The sequence below is a fragment of the Brassica napus genome, chromosome A3, assembly GCF_020379485.1.
Source record: "Brassica napus cultivar Da-Ae chromosome A3, Da-Ae, whole genome shotgun sequence".
Lineage (NCBI taxonomy): Eukaryota > Viridiplantae > Streptophyta > Magnoliopsida > Brassicales > Brassicaceae > Brassica > Brassica napus.
Window position 1 is genome coordinate 9,694,303 of NC_063436.1, and position 24,766 is coordinate 9,719,068.

The 24,766-nt window shown below is 34.2% G+C and overlaps 5 protein-coding genes and 1 long non-coding RNA gene across 7 annotated transcripts; 2 read left to right on the forward strand and 4 right to left on the reverse strand.

Annotated features, from left to right (window-relative positions):
• The first annotated feature begins 3,140 nt into the window (after positions 1 to 3,140).
• LOC106438107 (ricin B-like lectin EULS3) lies at positions 3,141 to 5,155 on the forward strand. 2 transcript variants are annotated; one of them, XM_013879165.3, is made up of 4 exons: positions 3,142 to 3,809; positions 4,299 to 4,421; positions 4,492 to 4,720; positions 4,942 to 5,155. In XM_013879165.3, coding segments are annotated over exons 1-4 (966 nt in total). In that variant the 5' UTR covers positions 3,142 to 3,197; the 3' UTR covers positions 4,944 to 5,155. The 2 variants fall into 2 exon arrangements, with proteins under 2 accessions (XP_013734618.2, XP_013734619.2); XM_013879164.3 differs by having other exon boundaries at positions 3,141 to 3,809; positions 4,492 to 4,995.
• A 218-nt stretch (positions 5,156 to 5,373) lies between these two features.
• Positions 5,374 to 8,328, reverse strand: LOC106443588 (bidirectional sugar transporter SWEET9). Its single transcript, XM_013885137.3, has 6 exons — positions 7,168 to 8,328; positions 6,892 to 6,928; positions 6,597 to 6,807; positions 6,343 to 6,504; positions 6,129 to 6,248; positions 5,374 to 6,052 (listed from the first exon to the last, which is right to left on the reverse strand). Exons 1-6 carry the CDS (start codon positions 7,214 to 7,216, stop codon positions 5,819 to 5,821), a joined length of 813 nt encoding a protein of 270 aa, XP_013740591.2. The 5' UTR covers positions 7,217 to 8,328; the 3' UTR covers positions 5,374 to 5,818.
• Positions 8,329 to 8,523: 195 nt separating this feature from the next.
• On the reverse strand, positions 8,524 to 11,087 carry LOC106438105. Its single transcript, XM_022715978.2, has 9 exons — positions 10,727 to 11,087; positions 10,340 to 10,452; positions 9,900 to 10,072; positions 9,631 to 9,724; positions 9,406 to 9,516; positions 9,216 to 9,305; positions 9,060 to 9,145; positions 8,925 to 8,989; positions 8,524 to 8,854 (listed from the first exon to the last, which is right to left on the reverse strand). The coding sequence occupies exons 1-9, from the start codon at positions 11,085 to 11,087 to the stop codon at positions 8,745 to 8,747; spliced, it is 1,203 nt and encodes a 400-aa protein (XP_022571699.2). The 3' UTR covers positions 8,524 to 8,744.
• An 18-nt stretch (positions 11,088 to 11,105) lies between these two features.
• Positions 11,106 to 11,948, reverse strand: LOC106438106 (BLOC-1-related complex subunit 8 homolog). The gene has a single exon (XM_013879163.3). It carries the CDS (start codon positions 11,946 to 11,948, stop codon positions 11,244 to 11,246), a length of 705 nt encoding a protein of 234 aa, XP_013734617.2. The 3' UTR covers positions 11,106 to 11,243.
• A 1,088-nt stretch (positions 11,949 to 13,036) lies between these two features.
• LOC111214042 lies at positions 13,037 to 19,302 on the forward strand. Its single transcript, XR_007338075.1, has 2 exons — positions 13,037 to 17,079; positions 18,942 to 19,302. It is a non-coding gene; the product is annotated as an uncharacterized LOC111214042 (long non-coding RNA).
• Positions 19,303 to 21,275: 1,973 nt separating this feature from the next.
• Positions 21,276 to 24,567, reverse strand: LOC106438104 (serine/threonine-protein kinase-like protein CCR2). The gene has a single exon (XM_013879162.3). It carries the CDS (start codon positions 23,700 to 23,702, stop codon positions 21,408 to 21,410), a length of 2,295 nt encoding a protein of 764 aa, XP_013734616.1. The 5' UTR covers positions 23,703 to 24,567; the 3' UTR covers positions 21,276 to 21,407.
• Positions 24,568 to 24,766: the final 199 nt, after the last annotated feature.

Sequence of the window (24,766 nt, forward strand, 5' to 3'; positions counted from 1 at the left end):
TTTAGTCTCCGTTGGTAACTTTATGTTTTTAGCGTTATAAAGTAATTTCATGTGGTCAAGGTTCTGTGACCTTCTCTTCCAATCTTGGTGCTTCTTCATCCTTTTAGATTTTAGCGTTGTAGTTAATGAATTTTGGGGTTCAAGCTTTGTACCCTTTAGGCTCTTTTCACTTACAATGCTTTCTTGGTTCTTTCCTGGTTGTACTTGGTCTGATTTATAAGCTGTTTTCATTAAGAGTATTTCCAACCCATTTCTATAATAGAGATCTCTAAAATAGAGGAAAAAATAGAGATGGTGTTTTTGCTCCAATGTGTTCCTCTATAATAGAGGAATGCTATATTTGCTTCTATAAATAGAGTAATGCTATTTTTTCCTTTATATTTAGGGAAAAAAATAGCATTCCTCTATTTATAGAGGCAAATATAGCATTCCTCTATTATAGAAGAACACATTGGAGCAAAAACATCATCTCTATTTTTTTCTCTATTTTAGAGATCTCTATTATAGAGATGGGTTGGAGATGATCTAAGTTAAAGGTTTAATTTTGTGTTCTTTTTCGCGGTTACGGTTTCATGGGGTGGGGTCATGAAGCTTTTAGTTCCAACGTTACATTTGTCTTGATTTGTAATTGTAGTTTTTTATTACGCGACTGATGATTGTGAATTGTGATTAGTCTCTTTGATTTGTTATGAAACTCAATGTTATGAAAGTGATTAGACTTTATGTTTTCTTTGCTATGAAACTGTCACTGGGCTTTCTATAGGTGACATGGATAGCATTATCATGATTTTTTTTTGTCAAATTCTTTTTATTCGATATTGTAACATAAAAATTGATATGATATATCGTATAAAGAAAACCAAAATAAACTTTTAAAAATAATCTAATCCTATAGAAAATATGATATGACAAATACAATCCATATTTTGGTTGGATGTTGCGAATACATTGATATTCAAATGATCTTATTCAACATTTTTTAACAGTCGAAATGTTTTCTTGCTTCACAATTGTAATCACTTTCATCGTCTACACGATAAAAGTTATCTAATTAAAAATATTTTTTTTTCTTTAGTAATTAATTTTTAAATCACTAATAGTTTTAGTATTAATATTATCTTATCAAAAAATCAAGATTTGCTTACCATTAATAAAAGAAAAAAAAATCAAAAAGAAGATTTTATACCATTTATGAAAAAAGAAAAAAATCTGCGGTTTTGGAAAATAAAAACAAGAGTAATCTAGAAGACGTGACTACCAAAGCCACCTGTTCTGTCTTCTTCACGTGGCTTTTTAAGTCAAAATCATTTATCTCCTCCTCTTCATTCTACTGACACTACAAAAAAAAAGTGTGAATTACATCACATAAATTATATCACAAAAATAAATGATGCTATTTTAAATTACTTATTTACAAATGATGTGAATATACCTATTTTTAAATCAATTATAATAACTGATGTTTTATTAATTAATTTAACATCATTTCAGAAAAATGATATTATTTTTTTTGTTAATTTGTATCACTTAAATGAAATTGATGCTATCATATAAATTTATATCGATTAAATAACTGATGCATTTATTATTTTAGTTAACATCAGTTATTAACATGATACATAATTTAGATCAATTAGAAAACTGATGCTAACAAAAATTTATAATAATCCTTTTCTTTAACATCAATTTAATAAAATGATGTTATTTTATTTTAATTTGCATCAGTTAAAATATTTGAGCTAGTAAAAAAATAATTTATATCGAGAACAAAATTTGTAAAACTACAATATTATTATAGAATAAACACATAACTATTAAAAAGTAGCAAATGTGATTGTTACAATCCCCCAAAAATAGGAACCACCATTACAAGTTCAAATAGAGTAAACCACTTAAACCCAATGTAATTAGAGAAGTAGTTATTATTCTTTTCTGTGAAGATCTTCCTATTCGTCACACTCTCTCAAATCTCTTTCATCAGTTTTTTTGTTCTCTGTTATTTGATTAAAAGCATTTTCTCAACATGAATCAAGTATTCTTATATGAATCATGATGATTATGATTGTGTTTCTGTTTATAGAAGATTTGAAAGGAAGATTTTGCTTTTCTTAAAAATCTGATGAAAAATTCTTGATAGGTATTATTTCCTTTTTCTCCATACATTGTCAGGATCTTAGATTGTGATGACGTCTAAGTGTATATATATATAGACAGACACGCTGATGCTAGTGTACTGCAGATGATGAGACAGGAAGTTTCTAGGGTTCTTGGTATAAAGATTTTAACATTTGGAATGAATCACATAACTCTATGTCCTAAAGATTGGCACTGTTGTTCTGTCAGGTTTCAGAAGCAATTGGATTTGATCATGTTTCTTTGTTGTCTGCTACTTAGGAGTAACAAGCTCCACGCCATTATCATTTTCCATGGCCAATTGAAGACAAAATGAAGAAGAAGAAGAAGAAGAAGAAGAAGAAGAAGAAGAAGAAGAAGAAGAAGAAGAAGAAGAAGAATTTATTGAAGAAACTGCTATGGCCAATTCTTTTAACTATTTTTACAAGTTTTTTTCTTTCTTTCTTTGAATTCATTTTCCAGTCTTATTTGTGAGGCTTCTCCTTTTCTTCTTCGTTAAATTTTCACAGGAACAAAAAAATAAAAAATGCTTAATTAAAAGATTTTTATTTTTATTTATTGAGATAAATTTAAACATTGTACAAGCGATGGCAGTATTTTAAATAGATAATTATAAATGGGACAACTGCTAATCCATTTAATTTTTAATATTATTATTAATAAATAATATAATAATTGTAATAAATTATTTTAACTGTTAAAAATATATCACATCAGTTGTTAATAATGATTTAAATAATTTAAGTCGATTAGTTTAATTGATACTAATACTAACATCATTTAACTCAATTGATATAAGAGTTAACATCATTGTTTATAACCGTTACATTTTAACATCACTAAAACTAAATGATGAAAATATTATTATTTCTTACATCAATTATTAATGAAATGATACAAATTATTTGCATCACCACTTTCAGAGTCATTTTTTTAAGTGATGCGAAATTCTTTTACATCATTTATAACTAATGCAAATATTAAAAATAAATGATTTAAATTGATCTTTTTTTTGTAGTGTGATCATCCTCGAGAAGAAACTTCTTCCATACCAACAAACGCTAATGGATCCTCCCTTCGGCCACTCACACCACCACCACCATCACCACCAACGCGACGATAACGAAGATGATCGTCAATCCTTCGGCGCACCACCACCGCCACGCAACAACTTCGCCGATGCTCCACCACCCCCTGGTCTTTACCACTCACAGCCTCATCTCGATCCCTACGCGCCTCCTCCGCCAGTACCGTCGCCTTACGGATCCGAACCTCAATACAACGCCTACGCTCCTCCTCCGCCTTACTTCGAAGCTCCGGCACCACCGCCTCAGTTCGGCCACGTGAGCCATGTCAGCCACCACACTTCCGAAGAACCATACCCACCAGACCACCACCGTTTCGGAGCTTACCCGCCGCATAATTCGTCCCTGGAAAGCTACGGAGACAGCACCGGCGGCGTCGTGCACGTGTCCCACCATAGCTCACATCAAACCGACATGCCTTCTGCTTTCCACCACCTCCCTGATGATGAAAACCGTCTTCCTGATAACCTCGCCGGACTCGCCGGAAGGCAAACGGTGAAGGTGTATTCCAAAGCAGAGCCTAACTATTATCTGACGATCAGAGACGGTAAGGTCATTCTCGCCCCAGCCGATCCTTCTGATGAAGCTCAGGTATTATTATTACATCATCTCTCTCTCTCTCTCTCTTACAAAGATCCATACTTTATGCTTTATCTGTTTTGTTTCATTGTCCGAACATGTTATTGTAAGTTCATTTTATCATTTATTATTACAGCATGTCTCTTTCGCCAAGATCCAAACTTTATGCTTCCTCTGTTTTGTTTCCTTGTCGGAACGTGTTATTGTATCTGTTTAGTTCTTGTATGATTGAATCTTGTTAATTAGAAACAGAGGTTTTACAAAACAGAACATGTTATTGTAACAGTTTTAGTTCCTGTAATATTGAATCTCTGTTGATCCATCTGACGAAGCTCATGCATTATTACAACATGTCTCTTTCGCCAAGATCCAAACTTTATGCTTCCTCTGTTTTGTTTCCTTGTCTGAATACATGTTATTGTTACATTTTCAGCTCTTGTAAGATTGAATCTTGTTTTACTCTCTCCTACAGTAGACTTAACTTTGTACTGCAATGTGCAGCACTGGTACAAAGACGAGAAGTACAGCACTCGTGTGAAGGACGCAGAGGGCCATCCTTGCTTCTCTCTTGTAAACAAGGCCACTGGTGAAGCCGTGAAGCATTCTGTTGGAGCTACACAACCCGTAAGGCCTTTCCTTGGACGAGAGTCTTTTGTCAATGTTGTTTATATCTTTGGTGGTATGGTATTTTCAGGTGAATCTAGTCAGATATGATCCTGATACGCTTGACGAGTCTGTGCTGTGGACTCAGAGCAAGGATCTGGGTGACGGATATCGAACGATAAGAATGGTGAACAATGTGGGGTTAAACGTTGATGCGTTTCATGGTGACAGCAAATCTGGTGGTGTTCGTGATGGCACAACTATCGTTCTTTGGGACTGGAACAAAGGAGACAACCAGCTTTGGAAGATCTTTCCTTTCTGTAAGCTTTTTCTTTAACCTTTTATTTGTTTTATAATATGAAACGGCGTTGGTCAAAACGGGAAGTAGAATTCCAATGAGCTTAATGTATCATCAAGTTGTGACTTGACTTTGACACCATGGTTAGATCATGTCCATAAGATGAGTGTTGTAAGATAAGTAGAGAAGTATATTGATATTGTCATCCTCTCTCTCTTTTTTAACTGAATGTTGTAACTGCAGGAAAATTGGCGGGTGAGAGTGGTAAAAAGTGGTTATATGTAATGAATAAATAAACAAAACTCGGTTTTGTTCATTATTGTTGTTGTTGTTTTGTAAAACTTGAGTTTGTGATATTGGGATCTGTAATCTTATTTTTCAAATCGTATCTTAAAGTATGAAATATTACATATGTGGTTTATGTGTTTTTCTAATATGATTTGAAATCTTTTTTCTATGTTTGTTGAAAAGATGCAGAATTTTATAGAATCATGTTTGATAATGTATTTTAGCAAAACTTGCGCACACGTTTATATGCTTTCTGATCACAGCTGTGTTCTTTGTTTGGATTGGCCCCATCAACTATAATGTATCAACAACTCAATCAACATGCGATCATCATTTTGACAAATCATCTAGTATATAATGTTCTTGATCACCACGGCACCTGCAAGCTATGAGCTATCCACACGTGTATATAGACAATGAAGTAAGATATTGGTACTACTATATTGGTAGACCAACCACAAATTAAATGATATATTGTTTCTAGCGGTTCCAAATGCTAATATTTATTTCGTTAATATTGGTTTAATATTACTGAAAATAGTAATCATACAAATGTTGTATTTACCAAAATTTGATTCTCTTCTTTCATATATGCAAAATGTTGAGAAAACAATTATTTAGGATTAGACAGAATATTATTTAAAGTGATACTTCAGTAGAGACTGTAATTTATCAAGGTTAAGTTATGATCAAACTGATAGAACATCTGTTTGGTTAGACCAACTCAAACAAACTAAGCATTTTGATTTGAAGTTTATTTTTTCCTACGTAAGATAAAGAGTCTTCATAGGCTTCATAGGCCTCAACTCAAGGTCAAGTTATGTTTCTCCTTTTAAGCCGTGGTGCTTGAGTTTGGAGTCATAGGCCTCACCGATCCTTCAACGTTTTCTGCCCTAGCATCAGACAATTCAACGGCCACGATCGCAACTTCGTTCAGATTGGTTATATTTGTTGGTTGATTCTCTGTAGATGTGAGTTTTGGCAAATCCGTTTTCTTCGAATCGTGATACATCATGTATAGTATCATCTGAGCTATACCGAACAAAAATCCAAGAATGTTTGGCATCTGAAGACAAAACAATAGAGTATAATTAGTATATAGTAATGTTAAAATAATGTAATATAATGAGTTATATATTTACAGCAATGAACTTGTCCTCGATAAGAAGGCCATAGAAGAACCACATGACGGCGTTAAGAGTGAGAGACAAGGAGAGAAGAAGCGGCATGTATTCCACACTCTTTGTCCTTATCACCTTCCTCTACAAAAACATGTAACACGTTACACGTCGGTTTTTCAATTTCCAAATCACAATATAAATGACAAGATGTTTGAAGATGGTGATGATGGATCACCATAACGCTTAAGGGAGAAGCAAAGACGGCGAGACTGTAAGCAGCACAAACCCATCCAACGGTTGAGACTCGGTGTTGTTTTGGAATCAAAAGATCAACGAGAAGAATCAAGAGACCAAGTCCACCTATGTTGCATATCAATATCAACTTCAACGTGAATATCTGCCATGGTACATCCACATTAGTTAGGTACTTAGGTATACAGAATATCGCAAATCAACATTAGTCCACCAACGTGTATATGATTTACAAACCCTGGCCTCTCGTGGTGCGTAAATGATATAGAGAAACAAGTAGGAGATTTCAATGAAACATCCAAAGGTGTTGATGCTAATGATGAGATAGGCATGTGTCTTCATTATTCCGTAGAAGAGAAGAAGAGTTGCACTTGCAAGTGCACATATGTATGGTATCGACTGAAACCCTTTTGATGATTTCTTCTTGTATATCCCATAGAACGTTGGCCTGTATAATCATACATATTTAATTATTTATATGTACCTTTTAGATAAATTATATATACTACAAATTCATAAGTACGTGTCTTACACTGGAGACAAGAAAACCCCAAAAGACACAATGTTGCCTGCAAGCAAAAGCCAGAGTCATGAGACATTTGTGTATATATATGTTCATATAAGCAAAATGGTTACAATTCATATATATATATATATATATATATATATATATATATATATATATATATATATATATATATATATATATGCATACTATTGAGAATATATTATATGTCACTTTCATAGTTGATTTTAGTTATGTTATTTTTTTCTAAAAAACAAAAAAAAAATAATGGGAGTTAATTACCCAAAAGACCAAAGAGAAAAGCAAGTTGATGAACTTTGATGAACACCATTCTTCACTTCTCTCGTCCTGATCTCTTTCACTCTTTTGCTAGTTTAAGGTTTGTTTTGATGTTTGTTCCTTCATGCAAACCCCCCATTTTATATTGGTATTGCAGGAGAGTGAGTCATTCTTGTCTTCTTTTTTCATTTACTTGTCTTTCTCTTTTTAAACTAAACACAAAAGTTTGGCTCAAGTTGTCTTGGTTTTTGTTTTATTGTACATATGTTTCATAAGGGAGCACTTAATTAAAATTATTGCATGGCTCTTAATCGTTTGTCATTGGCTGTTTTCCTAATTGTTAGGCTTCAAAGAATCCAACTAAGAATTTCACGTTAGGCTCATAAAGATATAGAGTCAAATCATCCCCATCAATTAATTAGCAAATATCACACACGTTAAGTAGAAATCTCTAGATTGTTCAATTTCGTGTATATAACCAAGTTGATTTATAAGAGTATTATGTTTGGAGATGCTCTACTCATCAGTCACCATGCTAATTATAAGAAAGAAATGACAATTGTGTAATCTATTACTACCTTCCATATATAACTGGTTTCAAGAACCAAATGTGATAAGATTATTTGGTTGCACATATCACCATGAGAGGATTTGTGAACATATAATCAATATATCTCTCTATATTCAACAATGTAGAGCTGATCTTTAGATTAAAGATTATCAGTTATAGACGTCAAATTTTATATAAAAGATTAAGGGCATCAAAAAAATTAATGTAATGATTTATGTATAACAATTTTTCTGTGTTTTAGATAGCATATATGACCGAACTTAAGCACTCGAGAAAGTATTTTCATTAATTTTATGAGCAACAAGTCATGTGTGTGAGTTGGAGGCATAGATATGTGTTGTTAGGAATATCTCCTGAAGCCTTTCTTGTTTGGGCTATTTCTTTGTTTTATTTTTAAATTTGGTACTGAACAAGACATAGGCTTAACGTTTAGACTAAAGCTAAGCATTAGTCTTAAACAGTTATTAAGTAAATTATATTAAGTTAATCTTATGAGTTATGAGTTGCAAACTTGCAATCGAGAACCCCTTTCCTTTTAATCAGAAGATACTTCATTTTCGGTGATGCATGGAATAATACCAGTGGTAAACAAACAAGAATACGAGGCCAGATGTGATCAACTTAACAACGATCTCGTTGAATACGCAAACACATAATGTTGATTCGAGAAGTGACTTAAATCTTAGTGCACCGAATATGAGAACATTTGCCATTTTAAATTATGTTGTGAATTATTCATTCATATAATTAGTATACAAATCCTAAAAGGAACATTTGTATTAGTTGAGTTTATCTATAAATTTTCTTGATTTATTTGAATTTGATTCGCGTTTGTTCACAAGTAGAAGATGCAGTTTGATGATATCTCGGAGTATACATATAAGTTTGAACCAAACATAGAAAATGCTTCACATTTGTGGATACTGTACTTCTAGAGGTACTCTCTAAAGCACTTTTCTAGCATTCTTGCTCTCTTATATTCCTTCATAATCTCGACCAGATTATAATGTTATTTGGATACTCCAAGAAATTGAGCAAAGCTTGGATACTTCGGCTCCCATCCTATTTCCTCTCGGGTCCGTGAGTTGTTCAACTTCTTCCCTAAAGGACCGCTGGTGCCTACAAAAAGCAAAAAGTTGTCAGACTCTATGAAACTTAAGGCTTTCAACCAACATGCCAAGAAACTCACTCGTGAAACCTTTGAACTTCTTATCATATTTTCCGCTTTGATCCATCAGGTCCATCACCTCTTGCCTGAGAAGAATGCGCGATGTTAAACATGTATTTGAAAATATCTCAAACTCAGAAAGGAGGCAGTTGCTACCTTGACAAAGGATGGTTGTCGCAACCCACAAAAATCCGACCACCAGGTTTTTTCTTCATGATTGCAACTGACAACGATGCTGCATCCTGTTCAGTAACACATAACAGAACTTCATAAGAAGTCCCTTGGTCCTTGTGAGCTATATGACAAATCTACCTCGTAGTGTATGAGATTCAAGATATGATCAGGACGAGCATCAACTGTCTCCTTACTCAACCAGTAAGTATGTGCACCTCTTGTCTCTGTGTATAAAAAGTTCAGGAGAAACATAATGCTCTAGAGACCAGAAAAAGCCTTTCATCATTTTCTGATTCAGCTTTCAATGTATAAAATACCAAAAGGATATGTAAAGCCCTGCTAGTCTAAGGACGGTCCCTCCACTTTCCAGCACTACTTGTTCAGCTCTCAAAAGCACATCGGTTCTTGGGCTCTTTCCAAGTGGAACTACTGGAGAATCCTGCAGTGAAGAGAATCCACTTCAGAAATGATTGAATACTATATGTTCATACATATATCAAATGATTCAGAGACTCTCTGACTAAACTATGTTTAGTGAAACAGAATACTGAACCTCATTGCATTCTCCATTATCAAAGCAATCATAAGGTGCAGAGCTAGATGTGAATAAGAATGATCCTTCGCCGTTCCACTTTGATGCTGCCATCCTGATTATAAACACAAGCAAAGAAGATTACTTCTCTGTCTAATAAGAGGAGCCATTAAACTTCATCTTCTTCCATAGCTAATAAAGTTAACAGCACGCAAGACCCCTATTATTGCATTCAGTAGCAGAACTTAACGCACCAGCTGTTGAAACAAGTGATTTTGTTGTAAGTTTACCTGAGCTCAGCGGCGTAATCTGGGCTTTGTGAGGGAGGGGCACAAAAGATCACATAGGAGAAGTTGCCATCAAACTCGGTTTCTTTAAGAGATGGTTTGATACCCAACTTCTCCAACTCATCATGATGGTTTGTTGTTACTGTCTGCCCAAATATTTGACAATCTGGATGTTCCTGCTCCAACACACATAAAGCTTCAACTTTTAACTTCCATATTGTGAACACATCTCTTACTACTAACATGACTCTTATAAAATCAACCCACAACATAAATGATACACTCAGGACATTTAAGAACAGGGGACTTACAGAACATAAAAAAGGTTTTTATTTGTTCGAACAAGAAACACCATTTGTGCAACTACCAAATTCTAGACCATTACATAGACCAAAACAGTGATGTTACTAATGTAGTAAACTAAAATAACAAAGAAAGTGTACCTCTCTCCACTTTTCAGCAACTAAGCGTCCAAGAACACCTGGTCCAACAATCAGTAAATCGTTCGCCCCAATTGAAACATGAGACTGGACCTTCAAGCCATCACTGGTCTCACCTTCATACATATTAAAATGGTTAGTAACTGGAGAAACGGAATCACAACATCTTGATGTACCAAACTCTTAGCTTCTCTCATCCATATAATCACAAAATACTAATCTCTATTAATTAACTCTACTCAGAGATAAACAAACAGTCCACTAAGCATCCAATTTTTTTATATATATTTTTTAACTTGGGATTATCTCAAAAGTCAACGAGGAGGTTAACTAATCCTTATAGCCATGGAATAGACGTGGAAGAAGCAGAGAGTAACTGAGTAACGATACCAATAGTGGAGGAGGAAGAAGATGCTTGAATAGGACTCGCCATAATCGAAGACGTTGATGACAGTGACAATAAGAAACTGGGCTTATCCTCGCGTCTAAAAGCAAACTTTGGTGTACACAAAGATGGTAAAGTCGATTGCTTTGTGAAACGGGTCGATGGAATTCTTGAATTAATCGTCGGAAATGAGGTGCAGGAGATGAAACCCATCAAGGAAAATAGAAAAAGCTTCGCTTTTGACGAAGAAGATGGAGTTGGCGTGGCGATAAAGGTGAGAATTTGGTGATGGGTGCTCTTTGAGTGTTGTAACTTGTAACCAATGGCGTGTTTACATGTCACGAAACCAAACACTTCTATGTACATGTCGTCGAGACATAATTGTAAATGACGAAACTGTCCTTAGTAATAAAAGGTAGTATAACATATGCTATTTAAGGTAATGTTATGAATTACACACATAATAAGAGCTCTGCTTCTTCAGTGGAGCCGCCCTGCTCCCAACACCATCAACAGAAAACTCTAAATCCTCTCAGCAGCACGTCCATTAACATCAGCATCCTCATCCATATCTCCAAGCCATGCCTTAAGACTCGCTTCTTTACCAGCCTTGAACTCCTCGAACTTTGTCTTCTCCACCATATGCTCACCTTTACTTAAGACTTTTTTGTCTTCTTTTTCTTCTAACTCATTCGTTTCCACATTGGGGCTACTCTCCACCTTCTGTTCTTTGAAGTCAAGCTGTGGCCATTTGATGTTGCTTGCTTTCTCCTTAGCTGACTTAAACACCGATGTGAAATAGCTGCTGCCTTCCTGGCTATAATCAGAACCATGCATTGTTGTTGTTTGCGTTGCTATACTGCTGCTGGATCTGCTGCTCCAAGGGCTCCCGGCGTTGAGGATGAGCCCTCTCCTCGGTTGTTTCGAGGACATTATCGCTAAGGAGTTCTTGATGTCTCCTATCATCCCATCAGCTATAGGCGAGCCACAGTCTTTCATTGATTTCACCATGGCTATAGAATCTTCCGAGTCTTCAGTATGGAGAGCAGTTTCACGAGACTTGTCCAAGACTTGGGCGTTGAGGTTAAGGACATTGGGTGCTGCGTTGCGGACGTGCTGCTGGATGTAGTAAAGACCCACTGAGGGTTCGTTGGCGATGTACTTAATCATCTCGGCTAAGCTCTCGTTTATCTCCGCAAAACCATCAACAGTAGAGAACTCATGCATTCTGTCAACAACAAAAATCAAAACTCCAAACACTTTAGGGTCTCTAAACTCAACAGTAACAATGATACATCAAAGCAAGAGAAGAGATCCGAATAATATCACTATTGCCTAAAAGAAGTACTTTTATACGGTTAAAAAGAAACTGATGCAAGGTAAGATTCATAAGCAATCCAAGAGAAGATGAGGTTGACAAAACAGAGGCTTAAACAGCTATTAAACGATGACTACTCAGCCTCTCGTTTTGTGTTGCAGACTAATGATGCCAAACACACACAAACATGTCTCTTATTCACTTTGAATACACGAACCATCATCTCTACAACTTATGCTCCTTCACCAAACGAACATAAATTACAAAAAAAAGGTCAAAATTTATCCAAAAGAATCATCAAAGCTCAATGATCAAATCGTCTCATCCACACAACCATTCTTCACCAAAGGAACTTAAATTACAGAAAGGTTCAAACTTTGCTCCAAAAGAATCATCAAATCTCCAATTAGAGACTGACAGAGAAAACCCCCAATTTCACAAGCTAGGTCTCGATACGAATTGAATTCAACAAGACTACCCAGATGGAAGAGGATTCAAAACGTATAAAGGAAAAAAGGAGCTTACAGGAAACTCTGGAGGACGACGGAGCAGAGAGAAAAGAGGCGAATCGGTGATTGATTTTCAGCGGAGATAAGGAATTGGAATCTTCTGATGTGTTCCTGCCTCCTATCATCTGATAAAAGGGAAGAAAAAAGCAAAATTTGCCTCTGCGCTCACGGCTAAGTGCAGACAAAAGTTTTTGGCTTTGAGGAGGAAGAAGAAGACAATGATGGTATTCCCCCAAATGCTGTGTGAGGTCATTGTTCGCACGTGCCTGCCTCTTACCTCGCACGTTTGGATTGTAATCGTTTTGTCAGATTCAACTAAAAATAAATAAATAAGAATAATTTGTGAATTTTTTTTTTTATAAACTACGAGAAGGTCCTCAAATTTCTATATAATAAGATAATCCTCCGCCTTTATAAAAAAATCATAGAGCAGGTCCAACTTAGGGTTCATAATGAATATATGTAGTAATTAAAGAAAAAATAAAAACCTGAAAAAATCCTTAATTTAAGACTTATAAACAATCCATTGAAACTTGTTCTTCCACTTGTCAAGATATAATTAGCTCACTCGTTTAATTTACATTTAAATTTAATTAGTTAAACAAAATCAGTTAAAATAACAATATCTTGTTATTCAGAACCCTTTTTAGGATCCAACTTTAAACAAAGTCATTATTTTTATGAAAATTGTAAAAGTTAGAAGTACATAGGGTTAATTATCAACTTTCATAAATAAAAATATATTTTAAAAAATATTAAATAAAATATTTTGAGAATATTCATTTTTAGAAGTAAAAATAGAAGAATACATTGGAGAGAAATACAACTCTAAAACATATATTTTAGAGATGAAAATAGAGGAATACGTTAGAAATGTTCTAATAGAATTGAGTTATAATCAGGTGGTACTCTATTTTAAATAAAAAATAAAGTGGCAAACTAAATAAATAAATTACTATATTTATAAAATAAATTTATTTTTACTCTATTATATATTGAAAAATAGAGTACCACTCAAAATACTCTAAGGTATGCAGAATTATTAACTGTAAAACATATTTAAGTTAAAAAAAAAAGTCAAACTAAATTACAAAATCAAATAGGTATCTAAAATATAATTATGTATCCGAGTTATTAGTGTTATACTTATATCTAAAATAACTAAAATAATTAATTATAATTTGAAAATATTATTTATGTTTATACTAGATTAATCAGATTATCTTATATATATATCACTAGTCATAGTGGCTAAAAAACATTTTGCAAACTTAATCCAAACTTCATTCAAATTGACAAAAATATTATTTCTTGTGTGTTTTGGATTATTCGGTTTAAAATTATATATTTGTATATATATATCACTAGTCATAGTAGCTAAAAAACATTTTGCAAACTTAATCCAAACTTCATTCAAATTGACAAAAGTATTATTTCTTGTGTGTTTTGGATTACTCGGTTTAAAATTATATATTTGTATATGATAACAAACAAATGTCAGAAATAAGTATTGATTCTTGAAAAGAAAGTAATGGCGGCAAAAAAACTTAAAAAGGAGGCTACCAGTAAGTCAGTAACTAGTAAGTTAAAACACTAATTGGATATTTAATTAGTCATGCCGACCAAAACAATGGCCATGGCCTAACAATGAAATAGGTCAAACGGGTCAAAATTAAACAATAAAGCCTGAGCTAGTAGGGTCGTAAAAACGAATTTCAACCATTGCATATACTTTTGCTTTTAATCTGGAGATGAATAACTTATATTTTATGCAAGTGATCTGACCGTTATAGACTCACCATCTCCCAGGCTTGTATCTCTTGGCTTAGACTATTCAAGGCAGGTTATTTGCTGGTACAAACAAACTAACTAAAGAAGTTTAAAACTGATGTTTTGTTCCAACATACAATCATCTTCTAGCATAATCTCTATACTTGCAAATGTGGACATATGGTTTCAATGTTGATCGCCTTCCTATTCTGTATGATGGAATATTTTTATACATGCATAGATAAACATATAAAATATCCACACAAATCGGGGTTTTTATAGATTGGAACTTTTTTTTGATAAAGGGTTTTCATATAGAATGGAACTTCACTGCTATAATCTTCAGAAAGTAACAATATCTCAAGATTTTTAGTTTCTGATCTGGTCTGATATCCATTCATGGCTATATCTCATCTTTCATGAAATTTTTAATCAAATGGATGAATTTGTTACTTGATTTCTGTGCTTTTACATCTAAGTCATTTACATTTTTAACGAACTCACCTCATATTGATTGGCATTAATCAAATACAACAGTGAGATGGTCGGGAGTTCACGTATACTAGAATTTAACATTGGAGGCGATGGACACATTAATTTCACAACCCTCCTTACACTTTTCAGACTCTTGTGTTTGTGAAAAATGTTATTGCAGCGTATTAAAATCTAATATAATTCCCAAGATATTATAATGATGTATACACACACTGGTACCTGACTTAATATGAATGCAACTTCTTTTTTGTTGGAATGTAACTTATTTGTTTCAGTAAGAAAAGTAACTTATTTGCTAAAGCAAATGTTTTTTTAGAAAATAGATTCACAAAATACACCGTCGATGGTCCACAAATTTACCATTATTAATTTCATAGATACGTGTGAACGAATATATATACGTACACTCAGTTCGCACATAGATACACTTGACAAATATGCAACATATTATTTTACTTTTCTCAAAAAAAAACACATATTTTTTTTTATTTTAACACACAACATATATTATATAATACGGGTGTTTGCGCATGCATATATTTATAAAGCCATGCGATAATTGGTGGGTAGACAAAGGTACAGCAAGGAGTAGGTAGTAAACACTATGAATTGTTCCTTAACTAAACAGAAGAGTCAAAGAGAGAATCTCAGTATAAAGCTTAAACAATTCATTCACTTCTCTATATACTTTCTTAAAGGCAATGTCCTCTCACTATATAGTAGTTACTATATTATGAAAAATATTAATTAGCTGCAAGATTATATGGGTCGATCGTGCCCTTTCTTTTCATGGTTTGTTGTTGCATTATTACAGTGGACAATAGATATGAGGTGTACCATATTTTCCGGTTAATAATAGCCCTTTATTTGTAAGAAAATATATGTGAATATAATCAATATATATGAAAGAAGATAACAAAATGAATATATTCGGAATTTAAATGATAATAATAAAAATTGGAATGTGGAATAAGGTGGAAGAGATAGAGGAATCCATGTGTATCCAAGCACTTGCAGACAAAATGAGCTTCAGAGAAGAGAAAAGCAACCTTTAGCTTTTTAAGACCACCCGACTCAGAAAAGGAGATTTCAAACACACTCTCTCCTCTTTTAGGGTTCTAATACTTTTATCCCTCCCTTTAATTATGTCCTGCGAAATTTACGTCCTTCTCACTTAATCGACCCACCACCATGATGCCATCTCTCGTGCTCATGCATGTGTGATCTGGATGTTGATGTGTATGGATGTCATCATGGATGTCTATATTTAGTGAGGTGGTGTGAGATGATGAGATGCAAAAGCAGACCCACAAGTAATCCTTGTTTCACTCTCAAAAGACTAAACAAATTAACCAAAAATAATTATTTATGCCCTAACTTTAGCAATTTGCCTTCATCCCTTCTTTCTTGCCCTTTCCTTAGGGTTTCTTGTGGGTCTTTCTTTTTTCATTTTCATGTGTTATTTTTATCTTTTTGACCCAAACATCTCTCCTTTAATATGTTTGCCTCTTGTCTACATAATACATATATACATCTGAATCTCTCTCATCTCATAATTGTTTATATAAACCATTTCTCCTCCTCTCACAGTCACCTTCCATATCTCCCTTTTCTCTCTCTCTGGATCCTCAATCTAGACCCTCATATTTTGTTTGTTGATTCTCATCTTCCCTTTTGTATTTTCAAGAAATCGTCATTTAGGGTTTCAAGAACAATAACCTCAATTCTTCCTGAGGAAAGAGAGAAAACAAAAGATCTCCTCAATCTCATTTTCTTACATGCAAATTACAATTCATGCTTTAGATTGTTTCTATAGTCCTCCATATTTGCTGTTTATATCTGTTCATGCATGTCCAGGTGGAGATCTAGCTAGATATAGCTTCACTTAAAAATAGAATAAGAAATCCGTTTTGGGCAATTAGTTTCAATACATAATAACATGTATAGGCATCATGACATATATGCATATTTATGTTGAAATATGATATATTTGTATATATGCCTGGCTCCCTGTATGCCATACACTAAGTTCATCGATCCTCGGCGACCTCCGTGGATGGCGTATGAGGAGCCAAGCATAATCTCATCATATATATATTTTCTAATTACGTTATGGTACTAATTTGTTGAGCTTGTTTTGTAGGAATCTATGTTAATTACTCCACCCAATCATGTGAAAAAGATTAGAAGGTACCTCACTAAACCGTCTAGCTACCACCTATGCTTCTTCTTGTGGTCTCGAAATATTCCACTGACAGATATTTTGGTGAGGTCTTTCGATTCGTATTTTCCAGTACAAATGTTTGTCAAGTCACAGCACTTTTTACGAGAATTTCTTCTGTGATAACATCAATATATAGCTCATTTGCTTATAAAAAGAATTGTTAATAATATCGATAGCTAATATATCCCCGTACGGTTCATATTCTTGTATCGTATCAATCATATCGATTATATAAATTTATTTGTATATGTACTTGTGACCTACCCTTAATTATAGCTTATTTGTTGTATTTATTGAATTGTAGTTTTAATCTAACAATTATCTACACATGCACGAAGTTGCATAACACATTTCTGACCCGTTTCCGTGAGGTGTTGCAATGATTGCATTTGGTTTGTCTATGTCACAATGAAAATTTCCACGTATTGTAATTTTGTCACAAAAATAGTGATTAAGGTAGATGTTATAAATAACTGAAGTTCAAGAATTCAAGAGTTTTGTTTAACAAAATAGAGTTGCTATTTTTGTGTATATTTGCTTTGATTAGGTGAAATTCTTTAGATAAACTGAAATTGTATATATTTATGTTAGAACAGTGATAAAACTAATCATTCAAGCTGGTAACACTATTGAAACAAAGTTAAATAGTCCTTTAACATATTTTTTTTCATGAAGTGCTGAATTTTCATAAACATAAAAGCAAAAGGATTGCATTTGGTTTGTTTATGTCACAATGAAAATTTCCATGTATTGTAGTTTTGTAACAAATATAGACTGGTTAAGGTAGATGTTATAAATAATTGAAGTTCAAGAATTCAAGATTTTTGATTAACAAAATAGATTTGCTGTTTTTGTGTATATTTACTTTGTTTAGGTTAATTTCCTTAAATCAACTGAACTTGTATATATTTATGTAAGAACAATGATAAAACGAATCATTCAAACTAGTAACGCTATTGAAACAAAGTTAAATAGTCATTTAACATATTTTTTTCACGAAGTGCTGAATTTACATAAACATATGAAAGCAAAAGGATACAATTAGTCATATGTCTGCTGTACACAATACCAAAGTCTAGCCGTTAATATATATTTACACTATATGTAAATATATTGACGACAATTCATCACATACCCGTCGTTAATTGTTTTTGGGCAAAATTAATACTCATTATGAAGTTTTGATCTTTTAATGATCTTATTGCATAAGTACGTTAAAAGGATATGTAAGAGAACTTCAATGAGTGATACAAACATTAAGAGGGCTTATTTAATTCATTTTGTTTGTCTGGTTCTATATCCAAACCACTATTATTTCTTTCACTAACTAAATTTGCATGATATTATATCTAGAAAAAATAATATATAAATCTTACATTTTGAAATTATACTATTAAACGCTCGGTGAAACCCTAGGAAATATTTGATATGCCTGCAATTATTCCAAGCATCCTCTTAACCACGCATGAGACTATTTGAAACAAACACATATGACAATGTGTAACTTATTTTTTGGTATTCTTAACTTAATAAGATTTTTTTAATATCGCAATGTATTATATACAAACATGAACTATTTGTTCTTAGAAGTGCAGAGGAAATATTTCAACTATAACTCAAAGTTATATATACCAATTATACTGTTTATAGTCTCAATTATTTGATTTTGCCATTTAGTCAAAATATTGGTTATGTAAACTTGTAGTACATCACTTCACTGAACATCTATTTACTTTATATTTTTTATATAAGAAGTGATGTAGAGACTATAAAATCATGGTTTGTAGGTTAATAATGAAAGGAAAATCTATAAATAAATAAAGTTTGTTTTTTTGCTTTTGGAATAATCTTTTGTTTAAGGATCAACATGTATTTTTTTTTTTAACCAAGTTGCTTTGGTCCAGTGGTATAGGAGCTCCAGCTGGAGTGCCCGCCCCTGGGTTCGAGCCTTGGCCACTGCGGAATTTACATATGGGCTGCAGCATCCGAGACCGAAGACCGTTACACGGTGAGCCACATGGTGACGCCCTGGCAGCGTCCTTGCTCACTTCGGTCTCTAGTCTGGACCACCTCGGTGGGGCCAGGATACTCGGTTAGCAAAAAAAAAATGTATTTTTTTTTTGATCAAAATGATCAACATGTATATGTAATCACTAATCACTAAAGAAAATGTGTGTTAAAATAATAGTGTAAGAGATGGACCACACTAGTCCCCCCTATACACCTTGCGATTGGACATTAGTGAATGATCAATCTATTTTTCTATTCAGTCAAAGTAGGTCAGCAAAAATTTCAACAACCGAGGGCCACGCTCATCATTTTGACAAAAGTTTAATTCGAATACTAGACTATTATCGATCTGTGTGATGTGATATGTGTTTTTTTACATATGAGACAGTTGCTGCCTCTTTGTGGTTATTAACTCAATTGTATATTTAAATCATATATGTAAAGATGTCAGTTGGGCAGTTGGGCTAGTGTGGTCTGGTCCGAGTCCAAAGAATTTCCGGACCATCTTCACAGAAAATTTGGGTTGATTGTTCACTTTGGATATGTTTCGATTCAAAATAAATAAGTTTGGACCCTATTGTTGGAGATGTTTTTAATTATCTATGAATGTTTGACCTAAAGTGAAATAGTAAACTCACAATATTCAATGAATTATAAATTCAACCTTATATGTTTAGAGCATCTCCAAAAACATTCCATAACTTCAAATATGATTTTTTCTGTTTTCAAAAATATAATTTCAATATTTTTATTTGCATTTTATCTTTACAATTGCATATTACATTTATGATTCTTAAATATTTGGTTGTTAATCATTTTAATCCTTAATTTTTTTTATATTTCATAAATATTTCAAATATGTTTTCATAAATTTAAGTTTTACACATAAAATTATAAAAACCTTAAAATAAGATTTAAAATATTTTAAAACTAGATTCATACAACAACAATATTACAAAAGAAACTTAACAAATGTACTAACTTATCATATATGAGAGTATTACGAAAATATTTTTACAAATTAATGTGGTATATTACTCATAATTTAAATTTTAGTGCAACTTTTTATTAATTAATATTGATGTAGTATTTTTATATATGTGCTAATTATTTATAAAATTTTATGAATTTAAATTAATTATGATAAATATAAAAATTATAGTATAAAATATAAAAAAATTGAAATTTAGTTTAAAGTTGAGCCTTTTTTCAAAAAAAAAAAAATTTAGTTTAAAGTTTTGTTTTGAAAAAAAACTTTATTTTGAAAAATTGGAGATACTCTTTGCCAGTTCAGGTGTACTGTATCATGTCATGTCGTGTGAGTAACCCGTCTATTTACAGTGGGCGTTTTCCAGAGGTTTCAATATAATGGAAACTGGAAAGAATACTACTTTAGTTTGAGTAGACAATATACATGATAGTATATTTTGATCTGAACAATATGGATAGCAACTTTTTCAGTAACGTTAATATTTCTTTTTTAACATTTACAAATGAAAAATAGACCCGTCTTTAGCAGAGTAATGTATAATTCAATAAAATAAAATATTCAATGTAAAATTTAAAGTGATTTATATTAAAATGATAATCTCATAGTTTCCATAAGCCACAAATCATACCTACACGTTTTTCTTTTCTTTTGAGATCCTTTAAAAGAGACATAAAAAAACTGGCAAAACTATGGAATCTGGTTGCTCTTCTCGTGATATGAAGTTTTGTTACTACTGTAGAAGTTCTGAACTTTAGATCCATAATCTTTCGTAGATCCATAAATGCTATAGTCCCGAAGTCAGCTATTTGAAATTCTAATTTTTAAAATACCACTTCTTACCAAAAGTGGTTTGAATCCGAGACACATGAGAACCAATACACTACCAACACTCTGTTGTGATATGAAGCTTACCTTTCAAATCTTGTATGCTCTATTTTCATTATTCAGAAAAACAGAATTTTAACAAGTTTCACACTCTTTTAACAAGACCTTCCAAACAGACAAGGAATGAATGTGATCTAAAGCGGGTAAAACCAATCTCATATGACCGAGAAAGGCAAAAAATAGAGCCAATGAGAATCCAAAACAGGACGGGAGAAAACCTGCAAGCATAGACCATAGCCAGCAACTAATTACATTTACCTCCATAGCTCAGACTATGTTTATATGTTGATGATAAAAATGGAAGAGATCTTGACCATAGCCTACAACTGAATGATTACACTACTAAGATCACTTTCTGATACATTTTGACAAAGAAATCTGTCAGTTTATTACTTTAATTAACCAATGATTGTACAATTTTGTAACAAAAGCATAAGAAAACAAGGCTGATAATATAATTCACATTTTGTAACGCTTCTTCAAATTAAAAGGTGAGTCCAGTCTTGACAATAAGATCAAGAAAGCTCAATAGATTTCTCATACTTGGCCTCTCGTTAGGATTCTCCCTCACAGCAAGCTCAGCCAACTCAGCCAACTTAAGCAACGGCTCAACATTTCTAGGCAAACCAATGTTCCTATCGATAATCGCGGCAGCTTTACCTTTCCTGATCAAAGGAACAGCCCATTCCGCAACCCCGGGAGGATCAGACTCTCTATCGTTAGCTTTCCGCCCGCTTAGCATCTCAAGAAGAACAATACCAAAGTCATAAACATCACCTTCTCTATCACTCTTGCTTGAGTCTCTTTCACTCGAGCTAACCAATCCAAAATCAGCAATTCTTGCACACATTTCGCCGTCCAACAAGATGTTAGACGTCTTCACATCTCTATGAATCACCGGAGGATCCACCTCGTTGTGTAAGTAATCAAGCCCTCTTGCAGCTTGCAACATAATCTTCAACCTCATGCTCCAGTCCAGCTGAGAAAGATCTCCATGGAGATGATCATGGAGCGTACCGTGCGGCATGTACTCGTAAACCAAAAGCCTTTCACCCATCTCCGAGCAGTATCCCAAAAGATTTACAATGTTGTTATGTCTGATCTTGCAAAGAACCTCTAACTCGGACTCGAAGCCTCGGTTGTTGGAATGAATAATGGTCGCAGCGTTGGCTCTTTTGACCGCGACTTGAACCCCATCAGACAAAACAGCTTTGTAGACAAACCCGAAGCTACCTCTCCCCAGCTCGTTAAACTCTTTAAACCCGTGAGTCGCGTCCTTCAGCTCCGAGAGACGGAAGATCTTTGTCTCCCCTAGGGAGACAGCGCTCGGGAGAAGCCCCGTCTGAGGAACAGGATCAGGATCAGCTTCGACAGAGTTCTTGTCGAAACAAAAGCAACAAGTCATCTTACTCCTCTCTTCATCATCTCTTTTACTGCCTTTAGTCATCCTCGGAATGAAAGATAGACCAACCAACATAACCAAGAACCCCAAGACAGAGCATCCAATGATGATCACAAGCCTCCTCACCTCTCTCTGCTCGTGCTTACGCGATTTCTCGGCAGGGATCTTGCACACACCGTAGCAAGAACTGTTCTGACACAACGAACAAGGAGTGCAGACCCTGTCCGCGTTAGGGTTACAGCCACTCGAAGGGAAGTAGCCTTCCAAGCAATCAACCCCGCAGCGTAAACATATGTTTAGGTCATGAAAGGAACACAAGCTAGTGAGTTCTGACTCTTTCAAGATACTTGCGTTGAAAGCAAACCATCCATCGCCACAGTTACCACGAGGGGAACACACCCCGGGGCTGCATAGCTCCAGAGGAGGACTATAATCCGGTTTAGTGGAATCATGAACTCTCCAGCAATCAAGAACCAGATCCAGCTCTCTAACGCCACACGTCGTTGAATCTGAAGACGAGATCGCTACGAAACCTGAAGTATTAGGAGCTGAAGAGGATGAATTCACGTTTCTTCCCCAACACGCAACCCCGTGATCATCCTCTCTGATACCACAGTAATGATCAGCACCAGCTGAAAGAGAAATAAACCGGATCCGGTTTGGTACTTCTCCAAACTCCGTTTCATCTCCAAAGCATTGAAGCTGACCTGACTCTTTAGAGACCCCACAAACCGAGTTTCTCCCGGAAGCTAAAACCTCGAACCCTTCTCCCTTGTCGGAGAGACCCAAACCGTTTGACTTTGGTCCCCAACAGACCAACTCTCCATCTTTAGTAACACCACAAGTGAACCCATCTCCAGACACGATCTTACGAAACATGAGAGTGTCTATGTAAGGATTATGAAAAGACGAGTTCCAAAGAACACCAGATGTGTCCGTATACTCCCAGCAATGGACAGGACCGTAGTCAGGACCTGAGTAGTACAACCCACTTATAGCGCAGACATGGTTGTTACCGGACGCGATACTCGAGTAAGAGTTGTACTGAAAAGCTTTCGGGACGAGGTTTTGAGAAGGATCTTGAAGGTTCCAGCAGAAGGCACGCGAGGTGTTGGAGGTGATGGCGCAGAGGAAGCCTTCGCCGCCGGAGAGAGAAGACATCGCCGGAGGTGAGTAACCGGAGATTTCTCCGGGAGAGTGGTTTGTGTTGCCTCTGTCCCAGCAGATGACTTCTTGCTTCCCGCTTGCGTCGATGGCGCAGAAGAACCCGTTTGAACCGAAAGCTGCGGCGATGGTTCCTGTCGAGCCGTAGCCATGGACGGTGATGAGTAATGAAGTGGTGATGACGAAGAGGAAGAAGATGAGGAAGCTGGACATGTTTTGAGGTTTGAGTTGATGAAGGTTGAGGAAAGAATCGATCTGAGGGAGGTGATTGAGTGAACATGTTAATGAATGCAGTTCTTGTTTTTTTTTTAATGTTTTAAAATATAAATAATAATGACGGAAGTGAGCTGTTTATGTCTGCGCGAAGGTTCATTGGAGAGAGACATTCATGTTACACAAACTGGTCAGGGAGATGGAACATACCAGAGAAATCATTTTAGTTTTTGAAAAAGAAAAATATATAGTTAATGAAAATGTACGGACAATTACTGTAATTCTTATACAGATCTGTAAAGAATGATTTATGATAACAGATTATGTAGCTTGCAAAAATTGTGGTGTCTACAAGTCACACGTATGTGTAATTTATTTTTGAATTAATTAAGACAAGACTGGCAGTTTTGCCCAAAAAAATAAAAATAAAAATAAAATTAATGTAAACCATTTGAATCGAATTTGTTGAAATGCGCTATTATGTAGTTTGACCACAAAATAAATAGGAGTACTTATGAATAAAATATATCCATATGCATGTTTACTAAAGTACGTACGCAGTTATAAAGAATCTTTGTTTAGGAGTAAATACCAAGAGATAATTATAACAAATCATTTATACAATAATTTGCTATAGTATGATACTTTTTTATTTACTAAGTAAGTTGAACTTTGAAGTATTCTTAACACGTTGTTCAAAAAAAAAAGATGTATTCTTAACAGTTCGAATAATTTTTGGAATGAACTATGACACCAAATAATGCCCTTTCTCAAAAGAAAAAAATTATGACACCAAATAGTGCGTAAGAAATGCATGTGGCATACTGATTTTTCAAATAACAACTCGTTGTTAGTTGGGACTCGGTTAGATACCCCCAGGTTAAAAAACACAAAAAAAATTACGTCAGTTTACGATTATTATATAAATTGACACACTTTTTTGTCTAAGTTCTTTCCAAATTTTAACGGGCGCAACTAGATATAGAAAAAGTGGTGTCGTGCAAACTAGAGTACTGTCAAAAGGGTTGTTATTTGACTTTGCATTTAATCATAAGTCGCACATG

Coding starts and splice junctions, on each gene's coding strand:
- LOC106438107 (XM_013879164.3), top strand. CDS start 3,198: ATGGATCCTCCCTTCGGCCACTCACACCACCACCACCATCACCACCAA. Junction 3,810..4,298: donor ATCCTTCTGATGAAGCTCAG/GTATTATTATTA, acceptor TGCAATGTGCAG/CACTGGTACAAAGACGAGAA. Junction 4,422..4,491: donor CTGTTGGAGCTACACAACCC/GTAAGGCCTTTC, acceptor TGGTATTTTCAG/GTGAATCTAGTCAGATATGA.
- LOC106443588 (XM_013885137.3), bottom strand. CDS start 7,216: ATGGTGTTCATCAAAGTTCATCAACTTGCTTTTCTCTTTGGTCTTTTG. Junction 6,505..6,596: donor ACGCACCACGAGAGGCCAGG/GTTTGTAAATCA, acceptor GTACCATGGCAG/ATATTCACGTTGAAGTTGAT. Junction 6,053..6,128: donor TCGAGGACAAGTTCATTGCT/GTAAATATATAA, acceptor TTTTGTCTTCAG/ATGCCAAACATTCTTGGATT.
- LOC106438104 (XM_013879162.3), bottom strand. CDS start 23,702: ATGTCCAGCTTCCTCATCTTCTTCCTCTTCGTCATCACCACTTCATTA.
- LOC106438105 (XM_022715978.2), bottom strand. CDS start 11,087: ATGTACATAGAAGTGTTTGGTTTCGTGACATGTAAACACGCCATTGGT. Junction 9,725..9,899: donor GATTACGCCGCTGAGCTCAG/GTAAACTTACAA, acceptor GTTTATAATCAG/GATGGCAGCATCAAAGTGGA. Junction 8,990..9,059: donor GACAACCATCCTTTGTCAAG/GTAGCAACTGCC, acceptor CATTCTTCTCAG/GCAAGAGGTGATGGACCTGA.
- LOC106438106 (XM_013879163.3), bottom strand. CDS start 11,948: ATGCATGAGTTCTCTACTGTTGATGGTTTTGCGGAGATAAACGAGAGC.